Below are 17537 nucleotides of genomic sequence, written 5' to 3' on the forward strand. Positions count from 1 at the left end.
ATCGTATTATTTTGCTTTAAATGTAGTAAGCTATATGTTGTTAGAAATAGACGTTGTGCAAATAACTTATGTTAAAAAAGTTATTTTAGTTAAAAAAATAGATGTTAAATGTGTTAATTTTAATGGTTTTCAGCTTTATTGTGCAGATTAAATATGCAGCGAGCCAATATATTATATTTTGCTTATGTGAAGAAAAAAAATGATAATATTAATTTAAATGTTTTTATTTCATTATCAATGTTTTTAGAGTTGAAATATTAATTAACAGAAGTTTCAGTTCAGTCTTCATTTTCTTTTATAATTAATGACAGCTTAAGAACTTAATTGTATTTAGTTTTCAGTAGGCGCCGATTTTTATAGTTTGAAGGACATAAAAAAATAATAAATTAAGCATAAATAAATTAAATAATTTTTTAAATAATAGATATAAGATAAATTATATATTAAAAGATGTCTTATGGGTTGAAATAAATTAAAACAAAATGAATTTACATCAATTTTCTGTGAAAATAAATTTATTTCTTGGATAAATAAATTTATTTGCACCGTACCGAAAGTACATTAAAGAAATTCGCATCATCATAAAATATTTTGTGAAAAAAAATCCGAAGAGTTTGTTGTTCAATTTAAATCATTCAGTGTTTAATAAACTGGTCATTAAAAACCCGACGTAAAACGATTTAAGAAAAAATCTGATTATGTGGCGTTTGAGGCAAATAAATAATTTCTTAACCATATTATGAGAAACAATCGCTCAACTAGCCTGTCGAATTCATTAATAATTACGTGTAAATATATATTTTATGTCTGGTACATACAAACTGTTTCTTTGATTGATATCGATAGCGATTTTGGTACTTTTAGAATTGCAACATTGCAACTATAGGAACATTGAGAATTGCCGTAATTAATAAGTAAACAAAAATTACGAAAGCACCCGACCTACGACAGAGACTCACTGATTTCCGCTATTTTTATGTGCGACCAAGAACCGACAATGTACGAATATGAAAGACTGACAATACCAAAAAGTAGAGAAAAAACGGATGCTGCAAATTCGAATGCATAGAAAAACTTTAGAAGACTTAAGGTTTTGAACAAACGAACATTCACATTTAAATTTTCACAGAGATAAAATCACGCGCGTATTCAAATACAACGTTGTGTCAAATTTCAAAGGAATCAGTGGATAACTGTAGAAGATGTAAGTTTCGACAAAGTGGATATTTTAATATTTATTTGTATATTGTAGCTTTATATTACAAAATTCTCCGAACATAATTGAAAAAGTAACGTATTTCGGTGAATCGGGAGATAGAAGTCAATTAAAATTTTCTAAAGTTAAAAGGCAAATATAACTTTGCCAAGTTAAATTTGATTTCAGAAATTTCAAGTATTTAATTCGGCCAGTATCGAGTAAGCGATGCAAACTCGTTAGGGCGTGCTATTGGAGTCTAGAAAGTTGGGAACCATCGAATTTAGAACCAGAGTGACGGCCAAACATAACTCCGACTGTTAATTTAATTAGCGTAGTTCCATATGTGATATTTATAGCAGAAAGCTGGTCCCAGAACATCGTCTAGCACTTAGCATGCAAATCTGGACCAATTCGACTATATAAATCCAAGCATCGATATATGTTTTAATCTGCCAGTCCAATATTAAAATTATAAGCATTGTATCAATTAATTAAATTTTTATCATATGCATATTTACAATTCCAAATTTACAATTATGTGTCGTCACTGGGATTTCCCGTGCCAATACTTAAAGTTATTTGATTAATTATTTTTATTTTATTAGTAATATGATCAATTAATACCGATTAATACGATATATTACAAATCTACTTGCCTCTGTTAATCAATTATTAAAAGGTCTTTCACACATAGTTTCGTTATTTAACGACTATGGATAATATGGGTTATATAGCTTTATTGCCTTATAGTCAAAGTTCCTCTCACTAAACGTGGTAAATGTTTTATTTTGTTTGATGTATTTTTAATCTTGTAATTATATATTTGTTTTCGTATAGTATGCCATGTTTAAAGCACTCACCGGTGAGTGGTTATATACTCACATAACTAACATTTAAGAGAAAAAAAGTAAAAAAGAGTAAACACAAAGTAAATGCATTAAATACTAAAAAAACTGAAAATACAAAGAATTTTGTCTAGTCTCTCATCAGTTTGATGATATCGGTAACGATGAAACCCAGCATCTGGTTAAATAAAATACAAGTAGAAAAAGCTATACGGTTGTCGTTTTTTTATTCTATAGAATGAAACAGATGAAAATTGGCGATACATAATTTGAAAGCAGGCAAAATAAAGTCATTCAAAGAATCGAGAAAAGTCGTTTTATTATAGAACACGTTGGTAAAACAGATGAGAATTGCGGATATATGTATATATAATTTTAAAGCTGGCGAAATAAAGTCATTAAAAGAATAGAGAAAAGTCGTAAATATAAGTCGTATAAGTCAAAGTACAAAGTCGTATATATAATAAAACATATGAAAATTGGCAATATACATAAAATTTGAAAGCAGGCAAAATAAAGTCATTCAAAGAATCGAGAAAAGTAATTTTATTATAGAACACGTTGGTAAAACAGACAAAAATTGGCGATATTTAATTTGAAAACAGGCGCAATAAAGTCATTAAAAGAATTAAGCAAAGTATGGTAATTTTATAGAACACGTTGATAAAACAGATGAAAATTTGTGAGGTATAATTTAAAAGCGGGCGAAAAAAGTCATTAAAAGAATCGAGAAAAGACGTTTTAATATAGAACAAGTTAGCGAAACATGAAAATTGACGATACGTAATTTGAAAACAGGCGCAATAAAGTCATTAAAAGAATCGTAAATCATACAAATGTTTTCTTGGTTAATAAAATAATATCGGTTATCTCGAAGTCTCGCAAAAGCATCGAGTCACGGTTTCGATTAAATCGGTACTAAAACCTTACTCGGAGCAAGGTCAATTATTTATTTATTTATTTAATCTTTCATGTACAGAAAATAAACAAGTACGTTCGTGGGCTTATTGTTAAAAAACTATACCATCCAATCAACCTAAAACAGACCAGTGATATTGATCAAAACGTTTGATACCATATATAGCTGTTAGCAATCAGAGGGCAGATAGTACATACTTGAACATTAAATAAAACATAAATTACAAATTGATGATAATAAGGAAAGCACATGAAAAAGGGAGTTAAGGGAAGGAGGTAGAGGAAAAAACTAAGGGAGGAGGTTTGATGGACAGTTAGGATTCTAATTATAAATAGTAATGTCTCAGACGTTTCTTAAAAGTTATTAGAGAAGGTGCACTTTTTTCAAGGAGAGGTAATTCATTCCATAGTCTGGCCGCTTGGACAAAGATGGCATTACGAAGGTTTTATAGCTAGTTAACCTTCCCCTCCCGGCGATATGTATTTACTACAACTTGACTTTAAAAATGAGAATACCATAAAAATTAAAATATATATGGGCTCAGAATTTTAGTATTCCTTCGTAATACTTTTACGTGTTACACAAAAGTATTATAAAATAAAGTTATTTATTTGCAGCGATGGAAATAAATAAAATGTAAAAAAAATCGGTGAAGAATCACCAATACACAAATATTACTCATAGTATGCGTGCGTGCCGCACTTTACGTACACGCGCTCGCGGCATCATTCTGTTTCCGACGATCTCATTTTAGAAGCGCACAAGCAGTCGTTCAGGATGGTCGTGTCGCTACGCTAGCTACGGCGGCAATTGAGATGAATTTTTGATTTTTTTAAAGGTATTTTTCAGAGCTAACATTACAAAATTGATGCATTTCAACTTCAACTATGCTCAATAAAAGCAACATTTAGGAATATTTTCATGTTTCCCGTTTTTAAATCACATTTTCAAATGTTGTGCAAAATACATACACCGTTGCACGCGGAAGTTCTTAGCACCGTAAGGGAAGGGTTTTGAAGACTGTAGACTGAAGACTGGACAGGCTTGGTGGTCCAGTGGTGTTAAGTTGGCTAGGGCGTTTCAGGTAACTCTGTGCATATCGATCCTCCTTTCTCTGACGGTGTTCTTCCTGCTGCTGGCCGAGATCATCCCTCCCACCTCCCTCGCCATCCCGCTCCTCGGCAAGTACCTGCTCTTCACCATGATCCTGGTGTCGCTCAGCGTCTGGATGACCGTCTGCGTACTCAACGTGCACTTCAGGTAAGAGATCGATTCCTTTTTTCATTAAAAAAAGTCATTAAAAAAGATGTTAACACACACACATACACAAACACATATACACATTATTATGCAAAACACAGACGACCAAAATATAGAAAGTAAAAGTAAACACTTGGAAACGATTCCGTTTTCGACAATATAAAATAATTCAATCATTCGTTTCAAGACTCATATTAAAAAAAAATCGTAAATTTTATATTTCGTAATTTAAAAGCATTATTGACTTTGCGGTATGATAAAATACACCTACTTTATTTACCACCTTATTTACTTTATGTAATGCCACTCAATAAATGAGTAAATTAAACGATGAAAGATAAAGAAAGCGTAACTTATATTTTGTGATTTTCTATTTTATAATTAAAATGTAACTTTGTTTTAAAATCACTATAAATATTTAATTATAACTTAATTATAATGTCTACCGGTTTCGAAGCTAACCGCTTCTTTATCAAGACTGATTAATAATTGATAGTATCGATATGATAAACATACCGATAAAATTGAAAGATAATTTTTAAAAAAAGGAATGAGAAACTTATTACTAAAGAAACCTCACCTATAATTTATATTTGAGGTACTAACTTTGTGATTTTACATTTTATAATTAAAATGTAACTTTGTTTTAAAATCACTACAAATATTTCATTATAACTTAATTAATTATATAAAATCAAAACTGATTAATCAGTCTTGATTAAAGAAGCGATTAGCTTCGAAACCGGTAGACATTCTAATTAAGTTGTAATAAAATATTTATAGTGATTTTAAAACAATGTTACATTTTACTTATATTTAATGATAAAGTGTTAAATTTGATTCAACTCCCCCGGGAATCATATCCAGAACCTCCAGCAAATAGCCAAACAGGTTGATCACTTCACTACCGTACCAAAAAATAATCTAAAAACTACCCTCTTAAATTTTCAAATGATGAAAGTTACGTGTGAAAAAAATACGATTGTATCGAATGAGATCAAATAAATTGCAACGTCACGGTGAGCAGAGAGAAAAAAAGGAAGAATAAGTTAGGTCGGGTGGGTTAACCTTTTCCGAAATACTCTCCCCTATATTACCATGGGAAACGCGCTCATTTCCCCCATCTTGGGCGCCTTTAACCGGGAATAGGTTCATTTTCCAAATGAGATATGTGATTCGCAACAGTGTAAATATTCCCGAGGGATTCGTGAAGTGTGGAAGGGGGCTTTGCATATTCGTCAAAATGCTGGCGGGACCTGGCAATAACACGTTCATACAAACGGCGGAATTATACGAGTTAACAACGCGGCCATAACCCGTTGTAAAACACCCCGAGCGGTGATAAAGTAATCTATAGCCTACAGAGAGCACATTCGAATCTGAACCCTGATATACGTAATATACAATACTTACACATTCTCAGTACAGTATAACCTCGATATGACGGACCGGTATTTGGTTAGGAGTCGAAATAATCGGTGGGTATATATGAGGAGATGCTATAAAACTTGGAAGATGCGAAGAATGTTTGCAAAGACTGAGTGGTGTGGCGTTCTATTCTCTGCCTATATCTGCGGCGAATCGGCGTGATGGTTAGTAAGTTAGCATTTAACGAACTTCGGATATAAAGGACAAAAAATCCGGTCTAATGTTAAAAAAATAGATAATCTCCCAGATAATGCATACCCGAAAGCACTAAAGCAAAAGTGCAAGAATCCCGTACCCGTAACATGACCTTGCATATATAAGCAGGGTGCAAAAAAATGTGAGAGGGAGAAAAAAAAAAATAAAAAAGTAAAAAAAATAAAAAACGTCCTTTCAGTGATGGGCGCTGTGACGTAATTTGATAGTTGGGTAGATGCTCGACTGCGAAACTGGCGTCGCGGGTTCATATTTAAGAAACATTTATTTTCAATTGGTCTTGGTTTTTTTGCGATGTTTTTTTAAACATTAATCTTCCCTATCCTTTCTCTTCTACCTGCAGAAAAATAGAGGTTTTGCGCGTTTTTACTTTAAAAAGATGTGTTTATAAGTTTAATAAAAAAACACACACAAGAAACTAACAAAAACACAGAAAAAATAGTTTCGTACTTGTTCAGGTGGCAAACTTCTCTGAATATTCTACCTATATTCAGATCACTTGATGTGCACTATGAACTATTAAACTTTCCATGCCTAGTTTCACGTAGCCAGGTTAGTTTTCAATTAGTATATGGTGCAATATGAAGGATGCGCTATACTCATTGAGTTATTCTGCATTTCAAACAATCACCTAACCGTACCCTTGACTTGAAGTGTAATCAAGCAATAGATATCAAAAGCTTGTATAGAATGAGCTATACTCCATACATTTGAGAGAAAAATTATAAATCATTATTTGAGTTTGTGTCCCCTTACGGTAAAATGAAAACTAAGATCAGAAGATAAAAAGTGATCAGATAAATAAATCATATTTTTTTAAAGTCTTATCCACACCCGGTGGTGCATAGGGCACTGTATCATATAAACGCACTCTCATACTCTCATTATAATTCATCGTTCACTTTGTGGTATTACACTTAAATTTAGGGGTTTTATAAAATAAGTGTATTATTAATTTCATAGTGAAGTGCCCTTGAGGTAGTATTTCACGAAAATTGTGCTATATTATTTATTCAAAATTATTTGTTTAAGCATTTTTAAAGAAAAACGTCTTAATAAAGTTGATGTTTCTATTCGTACGATATAAATATTTTCTTCTTTACGAAATTTATGTTTAATTTCAAGTCGCTAGGAACTAAAAACTACTGAAAAATTGCTTTTTTCTCCTGAACATTTGATGTTTTGAATTAAGCTTTGTTTACCGTACCTTGAATTTCAAGAAAATGAAATAAAGTGAAACATCACAATTTATTTTATTACATTTTGTCTCTAATAGTTTCATAATTATAGTTTATGTTTTCGTAATAGGCGAACTGTGACGTCAAATTGAACCTATAATTAACCTTGTGATAGGTTGTCTTGTAGGTCGATGCAGCAGGAACCAATAATTAGGTAAATTGGTAATTAAACATTTAGTCTTGTGGTTATAGGAGTAACCTTGCATCCGGAAATACAATGTACACAGTTTGATTTGAACCTTAATTGAGTTTATTAGTGTTAAGTTAGGGGTGGAACCACAAGGGAAATCAGATGACTTAGTCCTTGACTATATTCAACGTAGGTAGTCAAATTAATAAAATAAAAAAAAAAGAAATTGAGTTCGTCCCCCATAAAATACTATCTTCTTTGTTTTAAACACAAATAAAATATTGTTTTACACAAATGAAAAACATATTTACACAAATAATTTTTTTCTGAAATGCAGTAAATAAAATACTCCATAGAGTGAATATTTAAAAATTTATTTATAAAATTGAACATTGAATTTAAAAAAAAACAAAAAGGGTACCAAGTTTTCATTTAAAAATTGTGTAGTACGAGTAGAAAAATTAAAAATTTAATTAATTGATTAGACAGCCACTTCGTGGTAATATCTATCCATTTTTAACTTAAGATTTAACTCGGTAAATACCACTATTTATTAAAAATTATTGTGACACGTGTTTTGATGCATTCCGCATCATTTCCAAACACCGTATATGGTATACTACACATATTTAAAAATTATGCTGAATGCATCGAAATACGTGTCGCAGTAGATTTTAAGAAAAAGTGGTATTTACCAAGAAAAATACAAATAAAATAAGATTAAATGAAAATTAATTTTATGTCGAAAAATTCAATTTGTATGGTTTATAGAAATATTTTATCATAAATAATAATAAAAATGTTTTAACGTATTTGATCCAAATGCTTCTCAGGTCTCCATCAACGCACAATATGCCTAATTGGGTAAAGAAATTATTCCTTCACTTCATGCCCAAGATTCTGATGATGAGGCGAACCAAATACACCCTTCCTGATTATGACGACACCTTTATGTCGAATGGGTACACCAACGAAATTGACATGAGGTAAGATATCATTTTTATGCTTAAAAATTATGGTGATAGGTTTTCTTGGAGATGAAATAAATACAAAAATTGATTGGTCACATTTAATTTTACTTGGTAAATAGCCTTATTTCTTTGATAGATTGTGATAAACCGTGTTTGAAAATGATGCTGAATATATCAAATCACGAGTCATGAAAGATTTTAAGAAATAGTGGTATTAACCAAGTAAAATTAAAAATAATAGAAATAATTACGAATGAAAAGTGATCAGGGTACAAAAATATGAAAAAGTGTTCTGGACTTTTATGATGACGCTTACAAGGTTTTTAATTTTTTTGTGTATTATCAATATAAGTATATGAAAAAATAAGTTAGAAAAATTATCATTATGGATTTCTTAAATTTTCACATTATATGTTAGATTAGCAGGTTAACAAAAAATGGGACAAAAATGAAGTAATAAAATATTTCAGGTTACAAAAAAATGAAACAAGGATTCTAGATTTTTATGATTGCGATTTCAATTTTATTTATTTTTACGTGTATTATTTAAAATGTGTGAAAAAAATAAGTACGATAAATTGTAATAATCGATTCCTTGTATTTTTATACCATATGTTAGATTGACAGGTTAATAAAAAGAGGGATAATTCTTTTTCTTTCAAACCCTTATCTGCACCCAATGTGCATATAGTGCATATAGTACTGCATCATACAAACGCAGTGTTATCTTGATCGTTAACACATGAAGGAAAGATGATCAGCCTTCCGCTTCAGGTACCAGTCCAGAGTAATATTGAATAAATATCAGAGTGAGAAAATCACTTATACTTATTCGACCCCCCTGGGAATTGAACCCGGGACCTCCAGAACGGTAGCCGAGCGTGCTGACCTTTACACTACGGAAGCGGACAGACGGAGACAGACGGGACTAAAATAAAGAATTAAAATGTGAACTATTTGTCGCTTGTCAAAAAACACGAAAACACCATTAATTGTCGCCGCATTTTGTTAAACACTTCAGTAGAGTAAATACTTAATATGTGGATCAGAAATGTTTAAGAGCGGTCGAAATCCTAGCGGGCAAAAAGTAAAAATGGGAGGCTCTATTCTCTACGGAAACTCGAGAGGAAACCCGTGTTACAAGTTACATAATTGTTTTCATCCCGTGACCTGTCACCTAAGGGTGGCGTCAGAAGAACATTAGTTGCAGTTACCAGAGCGGGGAAACGGAAGAAAGGGTTTTCGAGTACGCTCACATGTGCAGCGCTGAAAAAGTGTCCCGATGTTTTAGCATTTCAACGTTTATTCTATAATATGTACAGGGTGGCAAAAAATGAATAAAATTTTAAATGTTTTTTGCAGATATTTTGTGGCACATTTTATAAACTTTATAAAATAAAAATAAAAACTTTGATTTTAACCACTTTTTTATTATTACAATTTTACAAGAAACTTGTCATCATCAGGGTTAAACATATACATGTTTTATTTTGTAAGTTTATTAAATTAATCACCCTAACGGATTTTGTTATATTTTTTGAAACTGACGTCATACATCAGTCATATTTGAAATTTGTGAACGAGACAGCTGCAGTATACAAACAAATTAATAAAATTTATTTATTTATTTGTTGAACGGCTGAAGCCTTTAAGAAAATACATATAATACATATATACAGTATCTAATATAAAAATAAAAAATACACTTATGAATACACTAATAGAGAAACAAAAATTCTTGTAACAAAAATTAGCATAAATGTGTATCAACACTGTTGGTAGCCACTTGACGAATATCATCTTTTCCACTTAACATAATTGTTTACAAACTTACTAACTAACCATCACGCCACTTGCCGCAGGGGTAGGCAGAGAGAATAGAACGCCGCTCCCCTCAGTTGTGTCAAACATCCTTTGCCTAGTCCACTTCCATGCATTTCGTCATACATACTCGCCTATTATTTCGACTCTTAACTCGACCAGGTTCAAATAAAGATTTTCACTTCTTATTTCTTTTTTATTTAGTAAAACGATAATTTTTAATAAAATCGGTTTATTAATTTTACATCAACTTAAATTTGTTTATATACTGCAGCTGTTTAGATTATATATCACTCACTCTTTTCAAGAACGTCATAAATAAATAAAAATTTGGATTTTTCAGGAGAAAGTTTTTAAAGTTTGAAAATATAATACAACGTATTAAAAATAAATATCAAGCCACTTATTGAACTTTTTACTGTGCAACACATCTTTTAAGGTAAAACCTGAAGGTTTTTTCTCCATTTCGAAAAAATTAAGTACATTTCAAAAAATTATTACACAATACCTTTTCTTCAAAATCCAAAAACAACACTTTCTGCCCTGTAGCGGGTATATAAAGTTAAAAATATGCCTCTTTTGCTGGGATAGAACATTTTCTGAGCATTCCGAAAACATCCACAACTAAAAATTTACGATTTTTGATTTATGAGGTTCTTGAAAGGAGTGAGCGATACGTCAAATATGATTGACGTACGACGCCATTTGCAAAAATTATAACAACTTCCGATGGGATGATTAATTTGGCGCCACCCTGTATGTACGAAAATTTGAATGTGTTCACAGTTTATCCCGCGAAGAATTATCCTCGAACTTTTGCCGCTAGTTAGACGTCAGAAAAAGTCAACTTACAAACGATTCTGCTCGTCATGTATTCAGAGGGATTCGTAAATAAAATAAGCTTTTTTCTACGAATTCGCTCTGAGGGAAAATGTATTTTTCGTAAATCCTTTTACTTCTTTGTATTATTGTTATTTATTTTTTTAAGGTTTATCTCGTATTCCATATTCTCATCTTAAAATCTTTCAGTATTGTTTTTCAATCTTATCCTATGATTAAATTAAATCGACGTTTTCTTCCAACACTTTGCCTCACCTTTCAAAATTATACTGAGAAATAATGTTTCATGTATGTATGTATTATTGATGTATTGTATGTATTATGTCCCGTAGTGTAATGGTGTAACCATGCTCGGCTACCGTACTGGAGGTCCCGGGTTCGATTCCCAGGGGGGGTCAAATAAATATAAGTGATTTTTCAATCTTATATTTATTCAATGATACCTTGGACGGGTACCGGAGGTGGAGGGCTGATCACCTTTCATTCATGTGTTAACGATCAAGATAACACTGCGTTTATATGATGCAGTGCCCTATGCACCATTGCAGTGCGGGAAGGGTTTGAATGAAATGTACTATTGGAATGTTTGTAATTCATTTATTTGTGACAAATAATTATTACAAATAACATATATTAAGAACCAGGCTTTTGTTTATTCAACAGTTCCCATTGCTCTGCATCCCAAACTCGATTTTTTAGAATAAATTAATTATTAAAATTTTTTGTTCAACATTTTTGACTCCTTACCTTACAATAACTCTTTTTTTTTTTTAAATATATATTTGTTTTGAAGATTTAAAAAAAAAAAAAAAAAACGGTGTTTTTAGTAAAATATTCAATTGCGTTAAATTTAATCTGGGTTAAAAGAAAAAAATCGTTGCGGGCTATCGATTATCTCGTTCTAAATAAAATGATATTAAATTATAAATTTTAATTTCAATTTAATGTTAAACAGAGCAAAGGATTGCACTTCAAATATTAATTAACGTTTTCTTTTTTCTGTTTTACTAAGCCGTGAAAGTCTGAGTGACCCCTTCACTCCGGACTACAAGAGTGGACAAGAAGGCTTCGACTCCGTAGATCAGGCCTTCGGAAGAGGTTCGGATGATGACTCGAGACCTCACCTGCCCCACGCTTCAGGTATTTATTTATTTTTCATCATACGCTAAATTACAGTAAGACCTCGATATAACAGACTAATTTGGGATAAGAGATATCCGTTAAAACATCCGTCATATAAAATTAGATTTGAAATGAATAAAAATATTTAAAAAAATACATAAACACTGTAAATATATATAAACAAACAATACAAAACACAAACAAAATTATATTTGTGATAATCATGGCCGCATTTTTTTACTTAAGGCGACACTTGAATTTAAGCATGTAGAATTTTGACAGCACGTTTCTATTGTTTTTTTCACTTGACCGGATTTTTGTCTGTCTTATCCGAATTTCGTTAAATAGAGGTCCGTAATATTGGGGTTTTACTGTACAAATTGTAATTAACAATACTGTGCCCTTACTGGGTTTTTCGTACCAAGGGCACATTATAAAATTTTATTTAATAAAAGTGTTTACGTATATGACATGAAATCAAACAAGATTTGGCAAAAATGATGCGATGTATTTCAGACAACTCACCTCCATTATCCATTTATGAATAGCTTTTTTATACTTATTTTGATAATTAAAGACTACAAGATTATAAAAGCAGGTTGCACAGTTATTGCATACTAATCAAAGTCATTTTGAATAAAAGAGGTATGTGTTTAGTTTTGTTTGGGCCGTTTCTGATTTTGGATCTTATGGTTCTATACACGTTTCTTCATAGCGTATTAATTGTGATATGTGTGTTTTGTCTTCTTATAATATGTGAAAGTAATTTTTTAATGCATATGTAAGGATTGTTTTAGCGTAAAATTGTTTGACTATCATATGTTGTAATTTGTTGATTTTTTCCTCGGCGGGATTTCGTTTCGGAACTTAAAGTATTATTTTCATGGTTATAATTTACTTTTCAACAATATAATAAAATAAATAAATGAAATGTTTGTTTTGTTTTATAATATTTTTGAAAACACCACTTAAAACATTTATGAAATACAACATTTTGAGTGTGTCCATATAAAAGTTTCTGCTCAATAAAAAGCTTATTTTCATATCACCAATAGACGTCTCTAGTAAAGTTCTAGTGATTCAAGAACAATGTTTCAAAATTGGTTTATATAAATATAGAATTTCCAAGAATTTGAGTAGTGTGGTTGTCAATAATGGGTAGAATTGGTGAATGTTACACGTGTGTAAAGTGATCACATAAACCAGCCTATGAGCTAAGCCCAGACTTCCATATTCTTCTTCATCTTTGATGAGATGTCAAAAAATAATATAAGTGAAATATATTTTTTATTTGATCTCATCTACCAAGACTAGACGCTTTTGAAATTTTTCTTTTTTTGCTTTTGAAAGCTTTGACATTTATGTTAAATAAACTTAATTTGAAATGATATATTACTCGTAATATTACCTTTTACTAATCGCCCATTAACGTCCTCCCCCTCTTCCTTCAATCCCTTACCACATCCATTACTTTTAGTGTCATGATTATACGTACCATTTATTTGATTTACTTTCACTATACGAGTATGTATGAGCACCTACGAATCAAATTAGCACTATTTGCTTCAACCGTAAAGGTGTTTTTTTTTATTCCCTTTTTTTTATAAGAAAAAAAACATCCTAGTGTCTATTTTGTAAAATAATTTTTAATATAATTCTGTTAAGATATTTGGAATGTAGTTTATCATATGATACATAAGTATATATATATTTTTAAATTATTTATTTTGCAGTCACCCAGTGAATGAATGTTTCTGCCAGTAACAAGTTTTATTTTTATTTACAAACAAAATAATGATATGTAATTAAAATGTAACTTTATTTTAAAATCACCATAAATATTTTATTATAACTTAATTATAATGTCTACCGGTTTCGAAGCTAACCGTTTCGTTATCATCATTAGTATTAATCAGTCTTGATAAAGAAGCGGTAAGCTTCGAAACTGGTAGACATTTTAATAATTTTCTAATAAAATATTCACTACAGGCATCTATGGTGAAATAAGGAAAGGATTTTTAAAGCAGAGACCTTTTCTTTGGTATGTGAGGTCCGAATCCTGGATTATATTCACATACTTGAAAAAATAATCTTAAATTTATTTTAGCTAATAATTTGACCAGGTCATGTATTTACATTACTACATTTTGAGTGTGTCCAAATACTCGTTCACAAATCTGGATTATCTGCTATTAGGATTTACCTTAATATAAAAATCAAAGTTAATTTAAGTACATGATCAAGTATTTGAAATAATTGAATGTAGTCAGATCAGGGGTCGGAATAATTAGAGGATTTGCTTGAGGAAATGCATGCATGGGGACGAGGCGAAGGATGTTTGCAACGGCTGAGTGACAACATTTTGAGTGTGTCCAAATACTTGCTCACAAATCTGGATTATCTACAAATATAGGAGTGATCACTAAAACCAGCCTATAACAGTCGTAAGCCCCGTAAATCCCCTGACTTCCATATATCTCTTCATCTATGTCGAGATGTAAAAAAAAAACACCTCATTGGACCTCAATGAGAATAGGATTTATTTTTTAACATCTCATCAAAGATGAAGAAGAATATGGAAGTCTGGGCATTTACGGGGCTGACGACCGTCATAGGCTGGTTTAAATGATCACTTTACACACGTGTAACATTCACCAATTCTATTCATTATTGACAACCACACTACTCAAATTCTTGGAAGCTCTATATATATGAACCAATTTAGAAACCTTGTTCTTGAATCACTAGAACTTCACTAGAGACATCTATTGGTGAGATGTAAAGAAGCTTTTTACTAAGCAGAAACTCTTATATTAGTATGTGAGGTCCAAATCCTGGATTTCAATCACACACATGAGAAACGCCAGAAAATAACATTTTCATTTTTATTATTTAAGCTTATAATTTGACCAGATAATTTATTCATAACATTTTGAGTGTGTCCAAATACTTGTTCCTAAAATCTGGATTATCTCCAATTACAATTTGATGAGATGTCAAAAAATAATATGAAAATAACTCCTGTAATTGGAGATAATCCAGATTTTGTGAACAAGTATTTGGACACACTCAAAATGTTGTAGAGAATAGGATTGATGAGAACTTTGTTTTGATTTCAACAGTTGCGGACTCTGAAAACATGCTCCCTCGTACAATGTCCCCCGAAGTCCAGGCTGCCTTACGCGGGGTGCGGTTCATTGCACAGCACATCAAGGACGCAGACAAGGATAACGAGGTCAGTGTCACTAAATACAAAATATAAATGGTGTGAAAAATCAAAGAGATATTATTTGAGTTCAGGGAATACAATTTAATTGCAGGTTTGCTATCATAGGATTATTGAATTTCAATTTCGATAGACTGGAATTGGTTGGAGGATTGAGAAAAGATATTTCGAAAATAAGAAATCCATTATGAATCATATTAAACGTTATTCATTTGATACAAGCTGATGTTTTAAACGAAACAGCAAGAGTTTATGTATATGTACACACACATGTGTGTGTGTATATATATATATATATATATATATATATATATATATATATATATATATATATATATATATGTATATAATTTGTCGGTCTCTGTAGTGTAACGGTTAGAGAGTTTAACTAAGTTGATTTCGACCGTAAAATAGTGAAAAAAAGATTAATAAAAAGAACACAATAACAAAATATCTCGTGCGTAAAATAATTAGCTTACCCCTTAAAAGTTTATTCGTTTTCAATTAAAATAGTCTTAAACCGTAAAATCACGCTCTCTGAGCCTCAACTTTATAAGTTTTATAGCCTTTACCTAGTTGTCGATTTACTCTTAAGGTAAAAAATTACTATAAATTCATGTTTTACTGAGTGAAAGTTACAGTAAAAATATTCAATGTATATCATCAAATATATGGTATTCTACTCCTCGATCCAAGAATCTGGACGTCATAATGTCTTACCTTGCCTTCATATAATAATTGATTACCAAGTTTACACCGCATCGATGTGACGCGGTGCCCTATGCATCATTCGGTACGGATACAGGTCAAATGAAGATTTTTTTCCCTAAAGTTTATTTTTATACCTGGGTCTATCAATTAATTTTCATAACTAATGTCATATCGTACAAGTATAACAAGTCAGAAAATGCCATTATTTTTTATCATTCTTCTTTATTTCACCATTCCCAACTTAAAATATGTATTACAGAATGGAAAGATTAACATTTTTTTGCTATTAAGAGTAAACGGCTCGTGCAATGAAAACATGAATAATTTATATACCGATAATAACAACATGTCTTTTTAAAAAAAAACTCGTAAAGGGAAACAGTGTTTTGATATCTGATATTTTTATTACGTAATAATTTATTTAAATTAAGTATATGAATTTTTATCAAAAATTAATATTATAGAGATTAAGTGAAAAATATTCTGATAAATAATACGGAAAGTGAATCTACTATTTTTATAGATATCTCAACTTGAGATGCTAACGATTTTGCATTTGGCTGGCTTAAGTGATCTCTTTATACTATTGTGCAACGTTCACGATATTGCATATTATTTACATGCTCATTACTGCCCTGCTTAATTCTACGTCGTAAACACTGAATGATCAGCCTTCCGTCGTATAAAATGACAGATACTTTATCTCAAGTTGAGACAACTATAATATTGAAATATCATCCTTAAGGTGAAAAATCTAGTGCTTCATAAAATAAAATATTTTTTTTTGAATATACTACTGTTAACATTAGTATTAAAAATATATTTTTAGGAGTAATTTACAATACGATCCATATTTCGAGTGTATGAAGCTGAATTAGATAATATATTTTACGTGCAGAAAACTCATCTTTCTTCTTAATAATTCAGAAGCAATGACACTCGCTGATGAGAACGTAAATAGAGTACCTATTCCTAACTCTTTAATAAGGAATTCAAGATCATGAAATGCAGTGATTATTTTGTTTCAGAACTTTTAAAAATCAACTTTTCTTCGCATGCAAAAAATTGGATACAATACTTCAATAGCCATTTTTTTGCAAAATTAAGTACAAATTTATACAATGAAAAAAGACCAAAATAATAAAAAGCTTTTTAAGCTCTAATGAAATTCCCTGTTCAACTTGATTTAATTTAAATTGGGGTGGAACTGACTTCAAGGAGCCATTTATACATGAAAGCGTACATAAAGGATGTGTGGCTAGAATCTAGAGGACACTGACAGTAAATATTCATATACGAATATCCTTCATGGCTATTTGAAACAAGCTTTCCCGACATATTAGCACATTAAAGCTTTTAACAATTCAGGAGACCCAACGTGCTAACTGACAGATATATTAAAACTGATACACGTGCTGAAAATATACATTAAATAGGTTTGTACGGATAATCTCCTCTTCTTCTTAAACCGTCTTAGCCCTGTTCCATATCCTTCGTTTTTTTTGGTCTGTTGCTATTAGCAGCCTGTTTCTACCCCCTAGAGCGGTTATGTCATCATTATTTTTTTGAGGTCTTCCGACGTCTTTTTTAATCCCCTAATTTTAGGGATCCATCT

General features: G+C 31.0%; 1 protein-coding gene across 1 annotated transcript in view; it reads left to right on the top strand.

Annotated features, from left to right (window-relative positions):
* The window catches only part of nAChRbeta2 (nicotinic acetylcholine receptor beta2), a 51602-nt gene that overhangs the window by 10191 nt on the left and 23874 nt on the right, over positions 1 to 17537 (top strand). The window contains exons 7-10 of the mRNA XM_088270631.1: positions 4047 to 4222; positions 8065 to 8217; positions 11876 to 12003; positions 15108 to 15220. Coding sequence (XP_088126757.1) covers positions 4047 to 4222; positions 8065 to 8217; positions 11876 to 12003; positions 15108 to 15220 — 570 coding nt within the window. The remainder of the gene's footprint in view (positions 1 to 4046; positions 4223 to 8064; positions 8218 to 11875; positions 12004 to 15107; positions 15221 to 17537) is intronic.

The sequence above is a fragment of the Brachycentrus maculatus genome, unplaced genomic scaffold (genome assembly GCF_059751285.1).
Source record: "Brachycentrus maculatus isolate JH-2025_06_01 unplaced genomic scaffold, ASM5975128v1 h1tg000027l, whole genome shotgun sequence".
NCBI lineage: Eukaryota > Metazoa > Arthropoda > Insecta > Trichoptera > Brachycentridae > Brachycentrus > Brachycentrus maculatus.